The sequence below is a fragment of the Physeter macrocephalus genome, chromosome 17 (genome assembly GCF_002837175.3).
Source record: "Physeter macrocephalus isolate SW-GA chromosome 17, ASM283717v5, whole genome shotgun sequence".
NCBI classification, from domain to species: domain Eukaryota; kingdom Metazoa; phylum Chordata; class Mammalia; order Artiodactyla; family Physeteridae; genus Physeter; species Physeter macrocephalus.
In genome coordinates, this window is record NC_041230.1 from 14,861,379 (window position 1) to 14,882,210 (window position 20,832).

General features: G+C 41.2%; 1 protein-coding gene across 6 annotated transcripts in view; it reads left to right on the forward strand.

The window, feature by feature from the left end:
- CEP89 (centrosomal protein 89) overlaps positions 1 to 20,832 on the forward strand; it is an 83,838-nt gene that overhangs the window by 17,414 nt on the left and 45,592 nt on the right. For 2 of the 6 annotated variants that reach the window (XM_055078976.1, XM_007101650.4), the window contains exons 5-10: positions 444 to 553; positions 6,152 to 6,228; positions 8,868 to 8,896; positions 10,922 to 10,964; positions 13,208 to 13,426; positions 14,751 to 14,896. In XM_055078976.1, the coding sequence (XP_054934951.1) occupies positions 444 to 553; positions 6,152 to 6,228; positions 8,868 to 8,896; positions 10,922 to 10,964; positions 13,208 to 13,426; positions 14,751 to 14,896 (624 nt within the window). Of the gene's footprint in view, positions 1 to 443; positions 554 to 6,125; positions 6,229 to 8,867; positions 8,897 to 10,921; positions 10,965 to 13,207; positions 13,427 to 14,750; positions 14,897 to 20,832 lie in introns of all 6 variants that reach the window. The other 4 variants (XM_055078979.1, XM_007101652.4, XM_055078977.1 and 1 more) reach the window with 3 other exon arrangements.

Below are 20,832 nucleotides of genomic sequence, written 5' to 3' on the forward strand. Positions count from 1 at the left end.
GCGTCCGGAGCCTGTGCACCGCAATGGGAGAGGCCACAACAGTGAGAGGCCCGCGTACCGCAAAAAAAAAAAAAAAAAAAAAAAATTCTTAGACATAGAGCTTTTTTTTTTTTTTTGAAACTGACCAAGTAATCTTAAATGTATTATATGATTAAAATGCATATCTTTGAAAAGAATAGATGTGTGGAGCAAGTAAAACTGCTGTTTAATCACTAGATGGCACTAGCTCTGAAGGAGATACTGCCAATGGGGTATGTTTTAATTCAAAAAAAAAAAAAGTAAAATTGCCCTCCTTATTTTTACTATAGACGTTCTATAATCTCAGGTAAATAATTTACAATTTTATTCTTTTTTATCAAAACTAGTAAGATAAGGAAACAGACCAACCCACATCAGGCAATTTGGATATAAGTCTCTACCTCATGCCTCTCTCTGTGTTTCAGGGTAGTTTGGGAAAACATCTTCATGTGCGGTGTGCACCCACTCAGAAATGGCCTAACAAATGGAAAGCAAGTCTTGTTTTCAGCAGTTGTCTTGTTGGTGCCACCCAAAAGTAAGGCTGCAAGGGAAGTGGGGTGCGTGAATGTGTGGTCAGTTCCCACAACACTAGGGCCCAGTGGAAAGGGCAATGCCATGGACAGAGACCTGAGTCCAAGTCCCAGCTTCTCTACTTCCCGGCTGTGTGACTTGGGAAGTCTGATAATGTCTCTGTGCCTCAGCTTCTTCATCCTATAAAGGACTGTGTTAGGGAGGAAAGTGTCTTTGGGTAGGTAAATAATTCAACACTTACTTGTTGAGCATCTGATTGAGTACTAGGTATTGTGCTAAGTGCTGGAGAATCAGTATAAGACAGAGTGCATAGTCACACAATTAATAATTAATTAAAGGAAGGGTACACGGTGGCGTGAGACCACATAACCTTTTCTAAGAGGACTGCTGAGAGTGACAGCAAAGAACGAGTTAAGGCCTTCCTTCTCCCCTTTGAGGTCACTTGATTTTTCTGCCTGATACCTTTGTAGGTTCATTCTTTAGCTTTTGAAGTTCAATAATATCACCAGGATTAATCGTGGTGTTTATTATTTTCTGTCCTTTTTTCCTGAAATTTAGTGCACATAATTTAATTCTGCAGACATAGATTTTCATCTCCCTTTTTTATTTTCAGGGAATATTTCCTCCCCTCTTTTATTTTATCTTTGACTGATTTCACCATCCGTTCATTGTATTCTCCGTTGGGCACACTAGTTACGCGTTTGTTGGATATCCTTTGTCTTCCATGTCTGTTATATTTTCTGTAATCCCTTGTCCCTCCATTTTCTTTTCAGCTTCACTTTGTGTGATTTACTCTGTCTATCCTCATCTCTCTCAGCACTCTCACTATGTTTTATGGCTTCTCGTATAGCTTTTACCTCTGTATTGGTTTTATTTTGCCTTTTGTTTTTGTGAGTTCTGCTGATTTACTTCACACATCTTTCTGTTGCCTTATCACTTTACCTGATCTCCTGGATCTCTTCTTTGGGTTCCTCATGTCAGACTGTGCTGTCTTTCACTTCTTTGAGAGTATAGAGCTGGATTCTGGATGGCAAAGGTGGGCTCTCCCAAGTGTCTCCCTTTAGCTTCGCCCGCCCTCCCTTCTGCCCTGTGGGAGTTAACTGTACGTCTCCTAGGACCATCACATCCTTGCTCTCAGTGCACCTGTCAGAGGATCACTGTGGACCTTTGCAGCCGTGACAGTTTGTGACTGTCGGAGCATCTGCATACCTGACGTCTGAGGAAGTTTGGCGGCTTCTGGCATTCTCCCTCTCTCCACATTTCATAGGTTTGGTAGCTGTTTTCTGGCCATTGACTAAGCTTGCTTGCTTTTTTTCTTTTCATGCTTTCAATTGATTTCAACAGGTTTTAAGGGAGGAGAGTGTAGTCTAATTGCCTGCTACCATTTTCAAGAAGTCACCGATAGGATGTTATGAAGCTCCTCTGTCACACATTCTTGCTCTTGTTGTGTTTGTGGATTTGCAGAGCATCTTGTCAAAACATATCATATATTCATTCATTTGTTCATTTATTCATCCAGCCGATTGCCAACAAACAGATATTTGAGTGTCCGCCATGTCCTTGGATCCAGAGAGGAATCATTCATGCAGGGGTAAACCAGTTATCTCTAGAAACTTCTGGAGGCCAAGGAGTAGTAGGGAATCTTTTGCTGCTGTGGTTGAGGATTAGGAATGTCCCCCTTCTCTCTCCACAGTTGTTAATTTTTAATTTCTTTAAAATTTTCTTTCTGTTACACAAGTATACATGAATCCCCATGTCTTATAAAAATGTTTGGTTCTGCATGTAAAGCAAACACTGCCCTGAAACCCTGCCGTTGCACCCCTCCTCTTCTCTCCAGGACAAGCCTTTGCAGTCACTTTGATGTCTGTATCATTTTCTTGGCTACAGATAATCAAATAGGCAAACAAAAGGTTTAAATAATAGACCTTTAACTCTCTCGCATAACAAAATCAAAAGGTAGGAAGATTCCAAGTTGTTTCAGCTGCCTGTCAAAGACTGGCACCTGAGATTCTCTTGGCCTGCTCTTTGTGGTCACCAAATGCAGGAGTTCTTCCTGCAGAAAGAAGGAAGCAGGGCAGGGTCCTTCAGGCTGCGCTGTGTTGATTACGGAGAACATGTTTTCCTGGGAGTCTCCCAGCAGGAGGCTCACTGGTCACATGCCCATCCCTTGGCCAATTACTGGCTAAGGGGAAGAGGGTTACTATTACTATGGGCTGAGCCCACTTGCACTGAACAAAATCAGGGTTCTCTCAGCAAGGTAGAAGCGGGCCACTGACTGCCGGGTGGGCTGCAGTGCCTGCAGTCTCCCTGTCCACATTTATACATACACATCCCTGTGCGGATAGGAATGTCCACGGTTAGTGTATGCACGTGTAGACCATTGACTCTGCTCTACCAATGCAAGCACCTCTGCATGAGCTGGACCCCCATTGGTGGCAGTAGAAGGCCAGGATCTCAAGTCAGGCACCAAGCTGTCACTCCAGCCAATTTGCAGAAGCCACCAAGAGTGAACCCTGCCATCTTCCAGCGGTGGGGTCTCCTCCATGCAGCGGTGAGGAGGCGTGGATTCACAAACGCTTATTTCACTTACCATAACGTACCAAACCAGGGGAGGTCCAGCATGCTGTCGGACTTACAAAGGTCCCAGTGCAGGCCCGCGTCACTGTGCCACCAGGGAAGTCCCCTCCATCTTTCTTTTGTTTGATATTTGCGTGGTCTATTTTTTTCCAACCTTTATTTTTTTGGCCATGCCACGCAGCCCCGGCAGTGAGAGCACCAAGTCCTAACCACTGGATCTCCAGGGAATTCCCAATCCATCCTTTAATTTTAACCTTTCTGTATCCTTATGTTTAGCTGTGTCTTGTAAATAGCATCCATTTTTTTTTAAGTTTACTGAGATATAATTCACATACATACTATTCATCCATTTAATGTTTACAATTCAATGCAGCATATAGTTTTTGTTAACCAAGTTTGACAAACTTTTCCTTTGTCTTTTTACTGGACCATTTGGTTCTTTTATGTTTAACGTATTCTATGGATATATTTGAGTTTAAATCTGCCATCTTTATTTTTCCTACTTCTCCTATTACTCTGTATCTTTTTTCCTCTTCCATTCTTTTGGATTGATGATTTTTTTAGTTCTATTTCTTTCCCTCTACTAGTTTGCAAATTATACTGGCTTGTTTTCTTGTCTGATAATTACCCTGTAAATTCTAGCGTGTACATTTTACCCTTTAAAATCTGAGTTCGTGTCCTAACCAGGAGGAGGATGAAGGAGCTTAGGCCAGGGCTACAGACGGATGAGGGAAAGGCCACTCCTGATCCCTGTGGCTGAGTTGGCCGGCTTCTTCCTCCCTTCCTTCAGTACCCAAACAATTTTTGTTTTAGTAACCAGGTGATTTTCATACTCAGAAGTATGTAATAGTTTAAAAAATGTTTTAAATTAAAACTTTTAGAGTGTTTTTAGAATATTGTCACAAATTCTTTAGGCTTATTTATCGATGTATTAAATATACACAAAAGGCATATAAGCCATAAGTGTACAGCTCAGTGAATTTTTACAGAGTGGCCCCCATCCAGATTAAAAGAAAAAGAACAACACTACTAGGACCCCAGAAGTCCTCCTCTGTGACCGAGAGGACTCACTGCTCCCCCCAGAGTTAACCACCGCCCTGACTCCAAGAGTAGACTAGATCTTAGAAAATCACCGTAGGTTAGTTTTGCCTATTCTGAGGATTCTATGACTTTAATCATACAGTACGTATTCTTTGGAGGTTTTGAGAGTCTTCTGTCATTGTGTGTAGCAGTTGTTGGTTCATTCTTATTGCTGTATAATATCCAGTTGTACAATTATAACATCCAATTAGTTATTCATTTTACTGATGATGAATATTTGGTTGTTTCCAGATTGGGGCTTTTAGGAATAGTGCTGCTATGAGCATTTGTGTGTATATATGTATATTTCTGGTGGGTCTATACTGCTCATATATACTGATGAGTGATATATGTGTGGTCTTAGGGCATATGTACGATCAGTCTTAGTGCTAGTAGATGCTGCCAAACATTATTTTCCATAATAGGGTATCTTTAGCATTTTTTGTTTTTTTATTTATTTTATTTATTTTATTTATTTTATTTATTTATTTTTGGCTGCATTGCATCTTTGTTGCTGCGCGCGGGCTTTCTCTAGTTGCAGCGAGCAAGGGCTACTCTTCATTGCGGTGCGCGGGCTTCTCATTGCAGTGGCTTCTCTTGTTGCAGAGCATGGGCTCTAGGCACACAGGTTCAGTAGTCGTGGCACGCGGGCTCAGTAGTTGTGGCTCTCAGGCTCTAGAGCGCGGGCTCAGTAGTTGTGGTGCACGGGCTTAGTTGCTCCGCGGCATGTGGGATCTTCCCGAACCAGGGCTCGAACCCACATCCCCTGCATTGGCAGGCGGATTCTTAACCTCTGCGCCACCAGGGAAGCCCCTAGCAGTTTCGTATTTCCTTGATAAAAGTGAGTAGCGTAATATATCTTTGACAGGGTGAACAAGGCAGATGGGTTCCTAGGAGACAAAACCTAAGAGGTCATTTCTTTTTAATCCCTTCATATGATGAGTAGAGTGGGAGACCTTTCTGCTGCTCTGAGCTGGGTCGCCCTGGAGCCCTGTACCCAGAGCCTGGTGGGCCTAGCCTTAGCTTTTGGCTCTGAAATGCCCCTTCTCTTGGGCATCTTGCCGGTGAGTTCTGCCCCCTCCCTGCCAGCCATGGGGATGACCCTTCCACGGCCTGCAGCACAGCACAGCACAGCTGAGCCAAGCTGATCACATACGCAAGATACTATTCAGTATAGCAGAAGGGAAGCCAGCCAGGGAGCACCAGTCACAGCTTATTGTACGAGACATGGTTCACTGCTCTTCCCCTTGGGCAGCCTCTGTCCCCACCTCCCAGAACCCTGCCAGTGGGGTGGTCTCCTGTTCATCAAGGGAGGTCCCAGTCATGGCCCACAAGTCTGTGAGGGGCAGCTCTGCAGCCCTGCCACCATTCATGATACCTACGTAGAAGATGCTCACATACAGCAGAGGGGAGAGTTCCATTCCATCGGGAAGCATTCACAGTGGACTCACAGCCAGCGAACATAATGGCCTCGATCCCAAACAGTTGCCTGGATGAGGGCTCTCACGGGGCTCGTCAGCAGGTCTTGTCCCATGCAGAGATGAATACACAGCATCAGTACCAAGGCAGGGTGGTACTGGGTGCTATGCAGAGCAGGCCAGAGGCAGCCCCTTTTCCTGAGTTGGTCCCTGGCAGGAATGGGGAAGGCGAGCTGCCCAGGTAGCATTGTGGGGGTGGGGGTGGCTGTGAAGTTCTCGATGGCTTAAGCATAATTTGGACGGCATTGCCTTTGCCACTGGGCTTCTCCTGAGGGACCCGAGATTTCATCCAGCCCTGCCAGATGTAGTCCTTTTATGTCTTAGCGAGGAGGGAGCAGTGGAGAAGGTATGGAATAAGACGTTTGGGTTTGTTGGGAAGAAATTTGATACAGAAGCACTTATCCCATAGTTGGTTGTCCCTTTGTCTTTTGTAACAAAAAGGTTCCATCGTCACATGGGGTGGACAGTGAAGATGAGGAAAATATTTCTGAGCAAGATGGGTTTCCAGGCTCACCTGTTCCACCAGAGCATACACAAGAAAAAGGTAAAAAAAAAAATTTTTAATTTAATATAAAAAAGCATTTTGTGGCAATAAATATTGGTTAACTTGGGGGAACATGTAGCCATTGCACCTTCATAGTGTGGTTCCATGATTTTAAGTGGGAATATCCCTGAGTTTTGTTTTCACTGGGTTACAGTGAAAATAGTTGATTGCCTGGGTGGTAGGTCATCTTTAAAGCATGAGGCCCTCGCACTGGAGTCCATTTTGTTGGTTCCGTCAGCCGTGAGAGGCCCCCTGGGGTGGAGGGTCAGGGCTCAGGCTCTGAAGCTCCACAGCCTCCTTCCTCTCTGCGCCCCACGTCTAGCGCTCTGAGGGGCGGGTACCCAGTGGTCTCCCCAGGATGAGCGAGTGAGCTTGTCTATCTTGTTCACCAGGCTAGCTCCAGTGCCTGGATCAGGGTCCTGGCCCATGGCAGGCTGTCACTACAGGTGTTTTGGATGAAAGAGTGCATGGACATATTTATAATACAACTTTGTAATAGCGCATCCTTGTACATTTCATTTGGCACAGTGAGAGAATTCAGCGCGTTAAATAACAGAGGTAGTTTTCTGTTTCCTAAGAGGTGGCTTATGTTTGAGAAGTGAGAAGGAGAGCCTGGCCTACAGTGGGCACCAGTCACTGCTTTATCAGGACCCTCAGAGTTGCTTAGGCTCAAGAAGACTCTCATATAAGTCAGTTCACAAGGGGACTGATTGATAAACAGAAGGCCAGCCTACTAATACCTGTGCCAGAAAATGCCAATTGATTAGGCCAGCATACTTTATCCCTGTGGGAAATCCATGTGTGTATTCAATTCAAGTAAAAAGTATATCTCTTTTTAAATTACAGAATTAATACTTTCTCACTGTATAAAAAAAAAAAAAAAACTGAAATGCAGAAATATAGGAGGTTAAACACACATAATTGTACTCCCGTAGAGTACAATTTTAACAACTTCGAATGCGTATGTGAATAAAATGCATGTTATTTTACTACCTGCCTTTTTAAAAAAATCATAACACATCCATGTCCATGGATGTCCATGTCCATGTCCACATAACACATACATGTCCGTCCACTTTCTAATGTCTGTGTTGTCTGTGGCCTGATGTGTTATATATCAGTCAGAATCCAATCAGGAGACAGAATGTACATGGTGATTTGAAAAAGGAAAGTTTAATGTAAAGGATTATTGACTATAACAGGATTGCCTACTAAGGGGTAGAGAGAAATCTAAAGGATGCAGGAATAGCAGATAGAGGGAACAGCTGCTCCCTCTTTTGTTAACAGAGAGCCCCCAGGAGAAGAAACATTTGGAGAATCTCCAATGCAGACATTGGAGAGGGTGCAGCTGTGGCCCACTGGCGGGTGGAGAAGTTAGCCCAGGTGTGTTGCTAACAGAACTCGCTGGAAAGCTGCCCTCTCCAGGGGAATTCCAGGAGAAGCCACCCATGGGGAAGTGCTGCTGGCCACCTAGAAAGAGGGAAGAAAGGAGGAGAGGGGAGAGAAAAAGAGGAACGCAGGGAAAGAGAGAGGGATGGAGACAGCCTTCTGGAATGAGGAACCCAAGCCCCTTCCTCCTCCAGTGTCTCTTCTGCGCCCTCTACTGATGAAGTTTATTATTGCGCCACCTGGCAAGGTAGCGCTGCTGCAGTAACACAAAGCCAGCAATAAAGGTGGGTTTGGAGCTGAAAGGCAGTGTGGTAACTGGCGCACTTGGTAACACAGGTGGTGTTGAACTGGGAATGCAGGTGCTGGTTGGGAGGGAGTTCAGCTCCTCCAGTGGTTTTTGGTTTGTGATGGGCATTAAAAGCCCCTGGACACTTGTGAAAAGGCCCCACACCAGCCCCAAATTCTGAGTCAGTGACTCTGGGCTGGAGCCCCAGAGGGTCTGTATTTTTAAGAAGCTCTTTGGAGAGTCTGATGTGAGTGATCCTTAGGCAGCACATCAGAAACACTGGTTTTTAGTGCTTTGGTTCTGTCATTTCCAGGTGGCGAGAGGCTTGGTGAGTTCCTTAACCCCACTTCTACTCAGTTTGAGTGCACCTCTCATCAGGTTCTTATAAGGTTTAAATTTATTAGGATTAAATTTAGTCGTATGTGTGAAGCACAGCATCCTCCGTAAATGCTAGCTGATAATTATTGTCTAAAGGCTAAAGCCTCAAACTCTGTCAGCCTGAGGTGCCACTCTGTGCCCTAGCCCGGCCAAGAAGCTCAGACCCTGACATCCTTTGGTCGAGGTACCGGCATCTGACCGAGTGGACTACTACTGTAGGCGGGGAGAAGGGGAGGCATCAGCCTCAGCCCATCTGGGGAATGGTGGTGGGACGGGTAGAGAGCTCTGGGAGGGGGAGTGCTGGGAAGCTGGGGAAGGCTCAGAGTCGCACTGAGGAGTTTGGCCTTGGTTCTCCAATCATGTGAGCCACTGAAGGTGTTCAGGAACGAGCAGCGGGGAGAGGTGAGCAGTTCCGGGTTGGGCTCCTGCCTGGCTCTGGACCCGCTTCTCATGTGACCTTGGGAAGGCTGCCCGCCCGGACCTGGTTTAGCTCATCTGCAGAAGGTGAGTTCCTAAGATTGTACTCTTCTGAGTTGTCAGATGTCTTTCTCTGCTTTACAAAGTTTTCTCCCTTTTTTTTAATCAGATGGTAAACATTCTATTCTGAATTTAAAGGTAAGGATTGTTTTTGTGTGTGTGTGTGTTTTTAATTTATTTAATTTATTTATTTATTTTTGGCTGCGTTGGGTCTCCCTTGCTGCACGCTGGCTTTCTCTAGTTGCGGTGAGCGGGGGCTACTCTTTGTTATGGTGCGCGGGCTTCTCATTGCCATGGCTTACTCTCGTTGCCGAGCACGGGCTCTAGGCGCGCGGGCTTCAGTAGTTGTGGCGCATGGGCTTAGTTGCTCCGCGGCATGTGGGATCTTCCCAGACCAGGGCTTGAACCTTTGTCCCCTGCATTGGCAGGCAGATTCTTAACCACTGCGCCGCCAGGGAAGCCCAAGGACTGTTTTTTAAAAACTGATTTTCTCAATTAATAGAATTTCCACCATAATTTCAAAACAACTTTTGTGGGGAAAAAACTTCCATTAAGAGTTCTTTTTCATTGAATGTTTTTTTTAAAAAAGTTTTAAAACATGAAGAAACTCATGTTTTGCATAGTTTAAAATGAATGTAATGTATTGAGGGATTAGAAATCACTTACATTTACATTTTTCTTTGTAGAATATATAGACAATAACCAGTTTGCAGACATGGAAATAGTTCTACTTAAGTTTTTAATTCTGCAATGTCAAAGGAGTTTAAAAATTAAAGACTTCTCAGTAGAGTTAATTTATAACCTTATGTACTTTCTCAGCAGAAATTAGAAACTTAATATCAGACTGATGTGTGGTAGAAAAATGAACAAAAGTTCAAAGACTTCCCTTTCCTCTAAGTTTTGGGTTGAAAAGGAGGATGTTGTATTCTTTTCTCAGTGCTTTGAAAACGTGCTTCTCTGAAGCTTATGGGGTCTTTTTGCATATCCCAAGGAGAAAAGGCCATTTGGAGTTTGCTTTGTGCATCTCTGCTCAGCACCTACAGTCATATCACATGCTTTAGAATGTGAACTGATGGCCTGTTACTTATGGGAACTGCATGTAAACACAGTGACTGACTACCAATAATAAATTGTGGAGAAAAGGCAACCCTCCTACACTGTTGGTGGGAATGTAAATCGGTACAGCCACTATGGACAATAGTATAGAGGTTCCTCAAAAATCTAAAATAGAGTTGCCATATGATCCAGCAATCCCACTCCTGGGCATATATCCGGAGAAAACTCTAATTTGCAAAGATACTGTGTTCGTATGCAGCACTATTTACAACAGCCAAGACATGGAAGCAACCTAAGTGCCCATCAACAGATGAATGGATAAAGAAGATGTGGTGTACACACACACACACACACACACACACACACACACACTGGAATATTACTCAGCCATAAAAAAGAATGAAATGCCATTTGCAGCAACATGGATGGACCTAGAGATTATCATACTGAGTGAAGTAAGCCAGACAAAGACAAATATTATATCACTTATGTGGAATGTAAAAAATAATACAAATGAACTTATTTACAAAACAGAAATAGACGCACAGATATAGAAAACAACATATAGTTACCAAAGGGGATGGGGGGGAGGGATAAATTAGGAGTATGAAATTAATAGATACACAGTACTATGTATAAAATAGATAAGCAACTAGGATGTACTGTATAGCACAGGGAATTGTATTCAGTATCTTATAATAACCTATAATGGAAAAGAATTGGAAAAATATATATATGTATAACTGAACCACTTTGCTATACACCTGAAGCTAACACGATATTGTAAATCACCTAGACTTCAATTTAAAAAAAAAAAAAAAGACACTGAACTCATGGACAAAAAGGCAGGAAGAAAGCAGGACTTCCCTTGCTGCTCAGAGAACCTGCCAAGAGGGGAAAACCCTTAAGGTTTCGATTCATTTAAAAGAAACAGTGAATATTAAAGTTTCTAAAGCTAAAACAAACTAGCAACTATAAGAGCCAAAATGAATGGGGGAAAAAAGTACTTAAATATGTGATATAAGATGGACCTACCTGCTTGTGCCAATCCACTTTTAGAAGATGCTGAGACTCTTAATTCATTACTCTTGTTTTTTTCTTCCCTAGGATGAAAAACCACCATTGTGTGGAAAACCTCCACCCTCTCCAGGTATTTGCCTTTTGAATTTCATTGTGATTGAAAAGCTGATTGTTCTAGCGAATACCCAGAATAATCTCACATAAAATAAAGGTCACTTTTTTTTTTTTCTCCTGTAAAGGCTGTTGCTTCTGTCCCATTATCAAAATTGGGAAGAGGAGGCAGTTTGTTGAATTTCCACCTTTGCCTTAAAAGAGAGAGTCCAAACATTCACACGTTGGATGATGGATATATGTCCCCATGGGATGTGCTCAGATCCTGGGGAGGGGAGTGGACCTGTGGGATATAGGCAGACACTGGGAGGGGGGTGTATGCAAACAGGGGCTCTGCTCAGGGACTAGAGACAGAGCTGAGGGGTCTAGAGATACTTTCTGGGGTGCTATCCCCTCAACAGTTTGGGGAGCCTCATTAGCTTTCAAGGTGGATTTTGTAATTTTTTCCTGTTAAGCCTCACATTGCTAGTTTGAAAATCCTATCAGGAATCAAGGCTTTTGTCTATCCTCCATGTCTGATTGGCTTTGTTTTCACCCTTTCTATCTCGGTGTTTTTGGTGCTGTATTCTGGGATATTGCTGGGGCTCTAACGTCTAGCCCACAGGTTCATTCTTCATTGTAGGTATTCTGCTGCGCAGCCCATCCTTTGAATTTGTATTGTGAATGAAACTGTTTGTTTCCATGATTTCTATTAAGTATTGACAAACATCTCTCTGGAGTCTTAACTACACCCATTCAAAAATCTTACAGTTGTTGGGCAGCCAACTCTGTCCTCTGTTATCTGATTTTGGTGCTTCTCTGAGCTCACATGGTTCTTGGTGATGTGTTCGCCTTGGTCCTTGGGAGTCCCTGTTGGTCTGCCTGGGGATGCTATATCTGATAACTGCAGGCTGCTCAGAGGGGGAAACCAGTGGGCTGTCAGGCGTACAGCCTGTCTCCAGTGACTGACAGGGACAGACAGGGTGTGCGGTCAGAGTTCGGGGGTCCCTCTTCCTCCTGAGTTTCCCCAGCCCCAGTGCCTTCCTGCCTCTGTCCTCAGAGCCTGTCTGTACTACCTGGCCTAGGGGGCTTGAACCATTGCTGATCCTGTCTGGCACATTAACTGGATACCTCATCAGCCCTTTCTAGGTCACTTTGTGTCCCCACTACCTGCCAGGGCAAAGCACATCCCTGGAAGCACTCCCACCTCCTGTAGCTGACGTCTCCTGGCATATTTTAGGCTGCAGCTTCCATCTTCAATCTAATCTCAAATGTTTTCTTTCCAGGATTCCTGGTGGCTCACCTCTTGTTTTCAGTGTAGCTGTGGAGTTGCTCATTTCTTAGACATTCCTTTCATGTTCTAGGGGTTGGGGATGTGTGTGTCAGAGGTCAGGGGAGGCTGTCTGGAGCCACCAGCATTCCCGCCCTTGTCTGCACATGTGCACACAGAAGCTCTGCCCGGGCTGGGAGCCCATCATAGTCGGCACCTCCTTTGATCTCTCTGTGGAACATCGCTCTCTGCTTTCCTCCATCTTTCTTGCTACTCCTCTTAACATCTTTCGTGATCTCTGGCTTTCTTCTCACCCCGGTGCCTTCAGGTATGCCCACATGCTGGTGGCTCCTCAGTCTCTCCAGCTGAGGCTGCCTTCAGAGCTTTGGGCCCATGTCCTAGCCTGAGCTTCCCTTCCCCTGCCATGCTTGTGTCCCTTGTCTGGCTAGATGTCTTCCAAACCACAGGTCTTGGTGCTCATCCTTGATTTGCCCCCCCTCACTGTCCACACCCAGTGAGTTCTTGAGCCCTGCTGAGTTTTTGCCCCTGAATCCTTCTCTCATGTCCTTTCCTCTCCATCCCTACTCTAGGAGTCTCCTGACTGGTCTCCCTGCCTCTGGGCTAGGCCTCCTTGCTGTTCAGTCTCTTCACTGCTGGCCTCAGGGGTTCATCTGAGAGTAGAGCCTCTTCTTTCCATACTTCTGCCTGAAAGGCTTTCTGTCTCCTGGTGGCCTGCAGGATACAACCTCCACTCTGCATATGATGATATGTACAATACTATGTACAATAGTTTAGAGCCTCCACCGGCTCCTGCCTCCCCCTCTGTCATCCCTCTTCCTGTTGCTCACTGCAGTCTCAACAGACCACGCACTCTTTGCTGTATAGGCCATTCTCTTTGCAGGCACTGACATGAAGAGTTGCTCATGTGGTTTTTGAAATAGTCTCCTGTAATTTTGATGTAGAATTGTAAATATCAGTTAATATTTTAAAACTTTTTTCCTGTGCCTTTTCAGATGTAAATGGTAGAACACATCGAAGATGTATAGAAATAACCAAAGAAAAGTTCGAGGAATTAAAAGAAGAAAATTTGCATCTAAACAATGCAAATCAAACCCTTACTCTTGAACTTAACATAATAAAAAAAACAATGAAAGAACTACAGTTAAAACTTAAAAGGATGGAAAAAGAAAATGGAAAGCTGAAAGAAGTTGAGAAAGCATCCTCTCAGGAAGGTGGGGACAACTACACAGTTCTTTTATTAAAGGAACAAACAAGAATTCAAATTTTCTTATTTATTTTGAAAGTTAATATTTTATGTTACAGTATTTGTTGATATTAATGTTCTTGATATTTTGTTATGATTTTAAGGTCTTTCATTAATATCCTTATACTTGTTGAAATTTGATTTCATCTGCTGTGTCATTATTATTATGCTAAAATTCCAATACTTCTTTTGATTCTGAGCATAGTATTGTACATATGTTTCATATCAGTTTTTATCCCCATGAGCAGCATATAAAAGTGGCTCTTTCACCATATACTTACCAATGATGAGGATTGTATTTTCCTTGTGAATTTGATAGGTTAAAAAAAGAAGAATCCCATTTTAGTTTAATTCATTTATTTTATTATTGATGAAGTTGAATATTTTTTTCATTATCTTTGTGGGTCATTTTCTTTCTCTTTTATAGGATTTCCCATTTTAAATTGAGATGCTTTGATCTTTTCTGTTGATTTGTAGGAGCTCTTTACATATTAAGGATTTTAGGCCTTTGTCGTGTATGTAATATTTTCTCAGTTTGCTGATAATTCAGCTAAATGTATAGGATATTTTTCTGTTATGACCTATGCCATTGGTGTCAAGTTCTTTTTAATGCTAAGATCAGGGACTTCCCTGGTGGTTAAGACTCCACACTTCCACTGGGCGGTGGGGGCAGGTTCAATCTCTGGTCTGGGAACTAGGATCCCACGTGCTGCGTGGCACGGCTAAAATAATAATAATGCTAAGGTCATATAAATATTCACTGTTTTCAGTGTTTTCTCTGTATATTTATCTATTTATATAAGTCTAATATTATGGCCTTAAAAAAGATGTTGTAGTTTTCTTTATACAGCCCCTGCATATTTCTTGTCTTAGGCACATTTCTAGATACTTTATATTATTTGTGCTATTATTTTGTGGGATCTATTTTCTATTACGTTTTCTAATAAGACATTACTATTATGTGGGAAAGTTATTAGTTGTAATAAATTCTCCATTTATTCTATATAATTTTCAAGGAACATATTTGTATATCATCTGAAATGACTTTTTGTAACCTAAAATTTTTATTTTACCTTAATTGTACATGCAAAAACTTTCACAAACTTCCAAAACACTGTTGACTATTCAATGTTAAAAAAACTTAGTAACTTTTATTCATTTATATCTATATATCTGTCATTCACTGCCTTTGTGGGCCTAAAAGGGAAAGAAGGACAATCAGCAATTTATATAAAATCTTGATAAATTTGAAATAAGTTCTTATGGTATAATATTGAATTTATTTTTTTCAGTAGTCGCTGCACCTGAATTACATTATCTAAGAAAACAAGCTCAAGAACTGGTGGATGAAAATGATGGATTGAAAATGACTGTTCATTGTTTGAATGTAGAACTGAGTAGATATCAAACAAAATTCAGGCATTTATCCAAGGAAGAGGTAATGTTTCCTATTAAGAAAAATCAGTTTTCTGATATTTTAGCCTTTCCTGTTGAGTTGGTTTCCAATTCTAAAGGGCTCATATTTATTATAATTTGGTATAAAAAAAGATACATCCAAAGTAGAGTCTTCCTGAGCACCTTTCTATTTACTCCCTCCCTCCCTCCCTTTCTCTGATGGGTCTTGGCACATCCCCAACTACTGGGAACCACTAAAAATAAAGACAGCAGCTTGGACAATCACAGAGGTTTGAGAGGCAACCAGGAGCTTGGGCCAGGCTGATCAATGAGACTCATCTCCTATACAAGACCACTCTGTCAAGACAGGAGAGGTGGCTGTTTTTTCTAATGCACAGAAACCAACACAGAGAGTAAAGGAAAATGAAGAAAAAAGGGAATATGTTCTAAAGAAGAGAATGAGATAAATCTCCAGAAACTGATCTTAATGAAATCCAGATAAGTGATTTACTCAATAGAGAGTTTAAAATAGCAGTCATAAAGATGCTCAGCAAGGTCAGGAAAGCATGAACAAAGTGAGAATTTCAACGAAGAGATAGAAAATATTTTAAAAGTACCAAAGAGAAATCATAGAGCAGAAGAATATAATACTTGAGGTGAAGAATTCAATAGAGGGGTTCAACAGCAGACTAGAGCAAGTGTGAGAAAGGATCAGTGAGCTTGAAGACAGGGCAGTGGAATTCATCCAAACAGAAGAGTAAAAAGAATGAAAAAGAGTGAAGATAGCTTAAGGAATGCCATCATGTGGATTACAGAGGTCTCAGAGGGGAAAGAGAGAAAGGGGCATAAAGCTCATTTAAAGAAATAATGCTGAAAATTTCCCTGGGGAAAGAAATAGACCTCTCAATCCAGGAAGCTCAGAGAGTTCTAAATAAGATGAATCCAAAGACACCCACATCAAAACACATTATAATTAAATTGTCAAAAGTTAAAACAAGGAGACAATCTTAAAAGCAGCAAGAGAAAAACATGTTACATACAAGGAAACCCTCATAAGATCTATCGGCAGATTTTTCAGCAGAAACTTTGCAGACCAGAAGGGAGTAGCACGATATAGTCAACCAAGAATACACTACCCAGCAAAGTTGTCCTTTAGAATTGGAGTAGAGGTAAAGAGTTTTCAGGACATGCAAAAGCAGAAGGAGTTAATCACCACCAGACCAACCTTACAAGAAATGTTAAAGGACTTTCTTTAAGCTGAAATACAAGGGCACTCATTAGTAATAGGAAAACATGAAATTAAAAATGTCACTGGTAAAGGTAAATATATAGTAAAATTAAAGATAATCTGTTGTTGTGAAGTTGGTGGGTTAATCACTTATAAATGTAGTATGAAGGTTGAAAGACAAAGATAGTAAAAATATAACTACAATAATTTGTTAATGAATATACAAGATAAAAAGATGTAAATTGTAACATCATAAACATAAAATGGGGAGAGAATAAAAAATGTAGTTTTGGAATTCATTCAAACTTAAGTTATCAACTTAAAATAGATGGTTATAAATTGTTTTATGTAAGCCTCATAGTAACCACAAAGCAGAAACCTATAGTAGATACACAGAAAGTAAAGACAAAGGAATCTAAGCATAACACTACAGAAAATCATGAAATCACACTTGAGGAGAGCAAGAGAAGAAAGGAACCAAAAGGAATTACAGAAAGCCAGGGAACAGTGAACAAAATGGCAATAAGTCCATACCTAACAATAATTACTTTAAATATAAATGGGCTAAAATTCTCCAATCAAAACACATAGAGTGGTTGAATGGATAAAAAAGCAAGACCCACGTATGTGCTGCTTACAAGAGACTCACTTCAGATATAAAGACATAAACAGACTGAAAGTGAAGGGATGGAAAAATGTACTCCATGCAAATGGAAGCCAAAAGAAAGGTGGGTTGGCTTTACTTAGACAAAAGAGACTTTAAGACAAAGACTGTAATAAAGAGACAAAGGTTATTATAAGATGATAAAGAGGTCACTCCAACAAGAGGATATAACATTTGTAAATATTTTTGCACCCAACATAGGCACACCTAAAAATATAAAGCAAATATTCACAGACCTAAAGAGAAAAACGGACAGTCATACAATAATAGTAGGCGACTTTAACACCCTACTTTTATTAATGGATAGATTATTCAGACAGATAATCAGTAAGGAAACATTGGCCTTAAATGATACATCAGACCATGTGTATACAGAACATTGCATCCAAAAGCAACAGAATAAACATTCTTCTCCAAGCACACATGTAACATTCTCCAGGATAGATCATATATTAGGCCACAAAACAAGTCTTAATAAATTTAAAAGGATTGAAATCATATCAAGTATCTTTTCTGACCACAATAGTGTAAAACTAGAAATCAGTTAAAAGAAGGAAACTGGAAAATTAACAAATATGTGGACAATAAACAACATGCTACTCTGATCAACCAGTGGATCAAAGAAGAAATCAGAAAGTATCTTGAGACAAAAGAAAATAGAAACACAACATAACAAAACTTATGAGATACAGCAAAAGCAATTCCAAGAGGGAAGTTCATAGTAATAAACACCTACACTAAGAGACAAGAAAGATCTCAAGTAAACAACCTAACTTTATACCTCAAGTAACTAGAAAAAGAACAAACGAAGCCCAAAGTTAATGGAAGGAAATAACAAAGATCAGAGCAGAAGTAAATTAAATAAAAAATAGAAAATATCAATGAACTAAGCTGATTGTTTGAAATCATACCAAGAATTAATACCAACCCTTCTCAAACTCTTCTAGAGAATTGAAGAGGAAGAAACACTCATTTTATGAGACCAGCATTACCCTAATGCCAAAGCCAGACAAGAACACTCCAGGAAAATTGTAGGCCAGTGCCCCTGATAAGCAGAGATACAAAACTCCTCAACAAAATATTAGCAAACTGAATTCAACAGTGTAGTTGACCCTTAAACAACATGGGTTTGAACTGCATGGGTCCATTATACATTAATTTTTTTTCAATAAATACGTACAGTACTACAGAATCCATGGTTGGTTGAATCTGCAGGTGTAGAACTGTGGATCTGGAGAGCCAACTGTGGGACTTGAGCATCTGCAGATTTTGGTATCCACAGCCAGTCCTAGAACCAGTTCTCCACAGATACTGAGGGATGACTGTATATTGAAAGGATCAAACACCACGATCAAGTGCTATTTATTCATGGGATACAAGGATGGTTCAACATCTGCAAATTAGTCAGTACAGTAAGTCCCCTACATACAAACGAGTTCTGTTCCGAGAGCACATTTGTAAGTCCAATTTGTTCCTAAGTCCAACAAAGTTAGCCTAGGTACCCAACTAACAACAATTGGCTATATAGTACTGTACCATACTAGGTTTATAATACTTTTCACACAATACGTAAGAAACAAAGACAAAAAATAAAACATTTTAAATCTTACGATATAGTAAGATTACAGTACAGTAGCACAGTACAACAGCTGGCATACAGGGGTTGGCATGGAGTGATCAGGCAAGAGGAGTTACTGACTGCAGGAGGGAGGGAGGTGGGAGATGGTAGAGCTGAAGGATCCTCAGCAATAGCAGACGGAGGGCAAGTGCAGTTTCACTCACGCCTGATGTTGATGGAGCACGTTTGCATCTTTGAAAGTTCGCAACTTGAAGGTTTATATGTAGGGGACATACTGTATAATACACCATATTAACAAAATTAAGAGTAAAACCTGTGATCCTCTCAATAGATGCAGAAGATTTTGACAAAAATTCAACATATTGTCATGATAAAAACTCTCAACAAACCGGGTGTAGAAGAACCGTACTGCAACATAGTCATGGGCCATATATGACAAGCCTACATCTAAAGCTGGAACCTTCAGGGGCAACACAAGGATGTCCACCCTTACCAGTTTTATTCAACAGAATACTAGAAGTCCAAGCCAGAGCAATTAGGCAAGAAAGATATAAAAAGCATCCAAATTGGAAAGGAAGAAGTAAAATTGCCTCTATTTGCTGATGACAATGAAATTACATATAGAAAACCCTAAAGGCTCCACCAAAAAACTGTTAGAACTAATAAATGAATTCAGTAAATTTGCAGGATACACAATCAATTTGCAAAAATCAGTTGTGTTTCTATACACTAACAAAAAACTATTGGAAAGAGAAATTAAGGAAACAATCCCATTTATAGTAGCATCAAAAAGAATAAAACACTTAGGAATAAATTTACTAAGGAGGTGAAACATGTACACTTGATCTTAGCCAAAAGGCCGAGAAGTGATAAGGAGGTGAAACATCTGTACACCAAAAAACTATAAAACATTGATGAAAGAAATCGAAGTTGATGCAATTAAGTGGAAAGATATTCTGGGCTCGTGGATTGAAAGGATATTGTTACAACGTCCATACTACCCAAAGTGACCTGCAGAGTCAATATGATTGCTATCAAAATTCCAGTGGCATTTTTCACAGAAACAGATAAAACAGTCCTAAAATTTACATGGAACCACAAAAGACCTCAAATATTTAAAGTAGACTCGAGAAAGAAAAACAAAGCTGGAGATATCACACCTCCTGATTTCAAGCTATATTACAAAGAAATAGTAATCAAAACGGTGTACTTTTGGCATGAAAACAGACACATAGATCAATGGAACAGAATTGAGAGCCCAGATATAAACCCATGTGTATACGGTCAACAAACCCATGTGTATATGGCCAAGAATATACTATGGGGAAAGGATAGTCTCTTTAGTAAATGATGCTGGGAAAACTGAATATCCACTTGCAAAAGAATGGACCCCTGTTGTACACCATAGACAAAGATCAACTCAAAATGAATTAAGGACTTGAATGTAAGACCTGAATTATAAAACTCCTTCGTCTTGGCATTGATTTTTTTGTATTTTTTTAAAATTTTATTTTATTTGTTTATTTATCTATTTATTTTTGGCTGCTTTGGGTCTTCGTTGCTGCGTGCAGGCTTTCTCTAGTTGCGGTGAGCGGGGGCTGCTCTTCGTTGCGGTGCGCGGGCTTCTCATTGCGATGGCTTCTCGTTGCGGAGCATGGGCTCTAGGCACGTGGACTTCAGTAGCTGTGGCATGAGGGCTTCAGTAGTTGTGGCTCATGGGCTCTGGAAGCACAGGCTCAGTAGTTGTGGCGCACGGGCTTAGCTGCTCTGTCTGCAGCATGTGGGATCTTCCCGGACCAGGGCTCAAACCCGTGCCCCTGCATGGGTAGGCAGATTCTTAACCACTGCGCCACCAGGGAAGCCCTGATTTTTTGGATTTGATACCAGAAGCAAAGACAACAAAAGCAAAAATAAACAAATGGACTACATCAAACTAAAAAAGCTTTTGCAAAGGGAACTATCAACAAAATGAAAAGGCAACCTATGGAATGGGAGAAAATATTTGCAAACCACATGCCCAATAAAGGGTTAATATCCAAACTATACAAGGAACTCATACAACTCAATAGCACAAAAACAAATAACCCAATTTGAAAATGGGCAAAGGATCTGAATAGACATTTTTCCAAAGACGACATACGCATGGCCAACAGGTACATGAAAAGGTGCTCAGCATCACTAATCATCAGGAAAAGGCAACTTATAGCCACACTGAGATATCACCTCATACCTGTTAGCATGTCTTTTTTAAAAAAAGATAGAAATTCTGGTGAGGGTGTGGAGAAAAGGGAACCCTTGTACACTATTGGTGAGAATGTAAGTTGGTGCAGCCACTATAAAAAACGGTATGGAGGTTCCTCAAGTAATTAAAAACGGAACTACCATACCATTCAGCAATCCCACTTCTGGGTATATATCTAAAGGAAATGAAATCACTATCTTGAAGAGATATCTATACTGTCATGTTCATTGCAGCATTATTTATGATAGCCAAGGTGTGAAAACCAC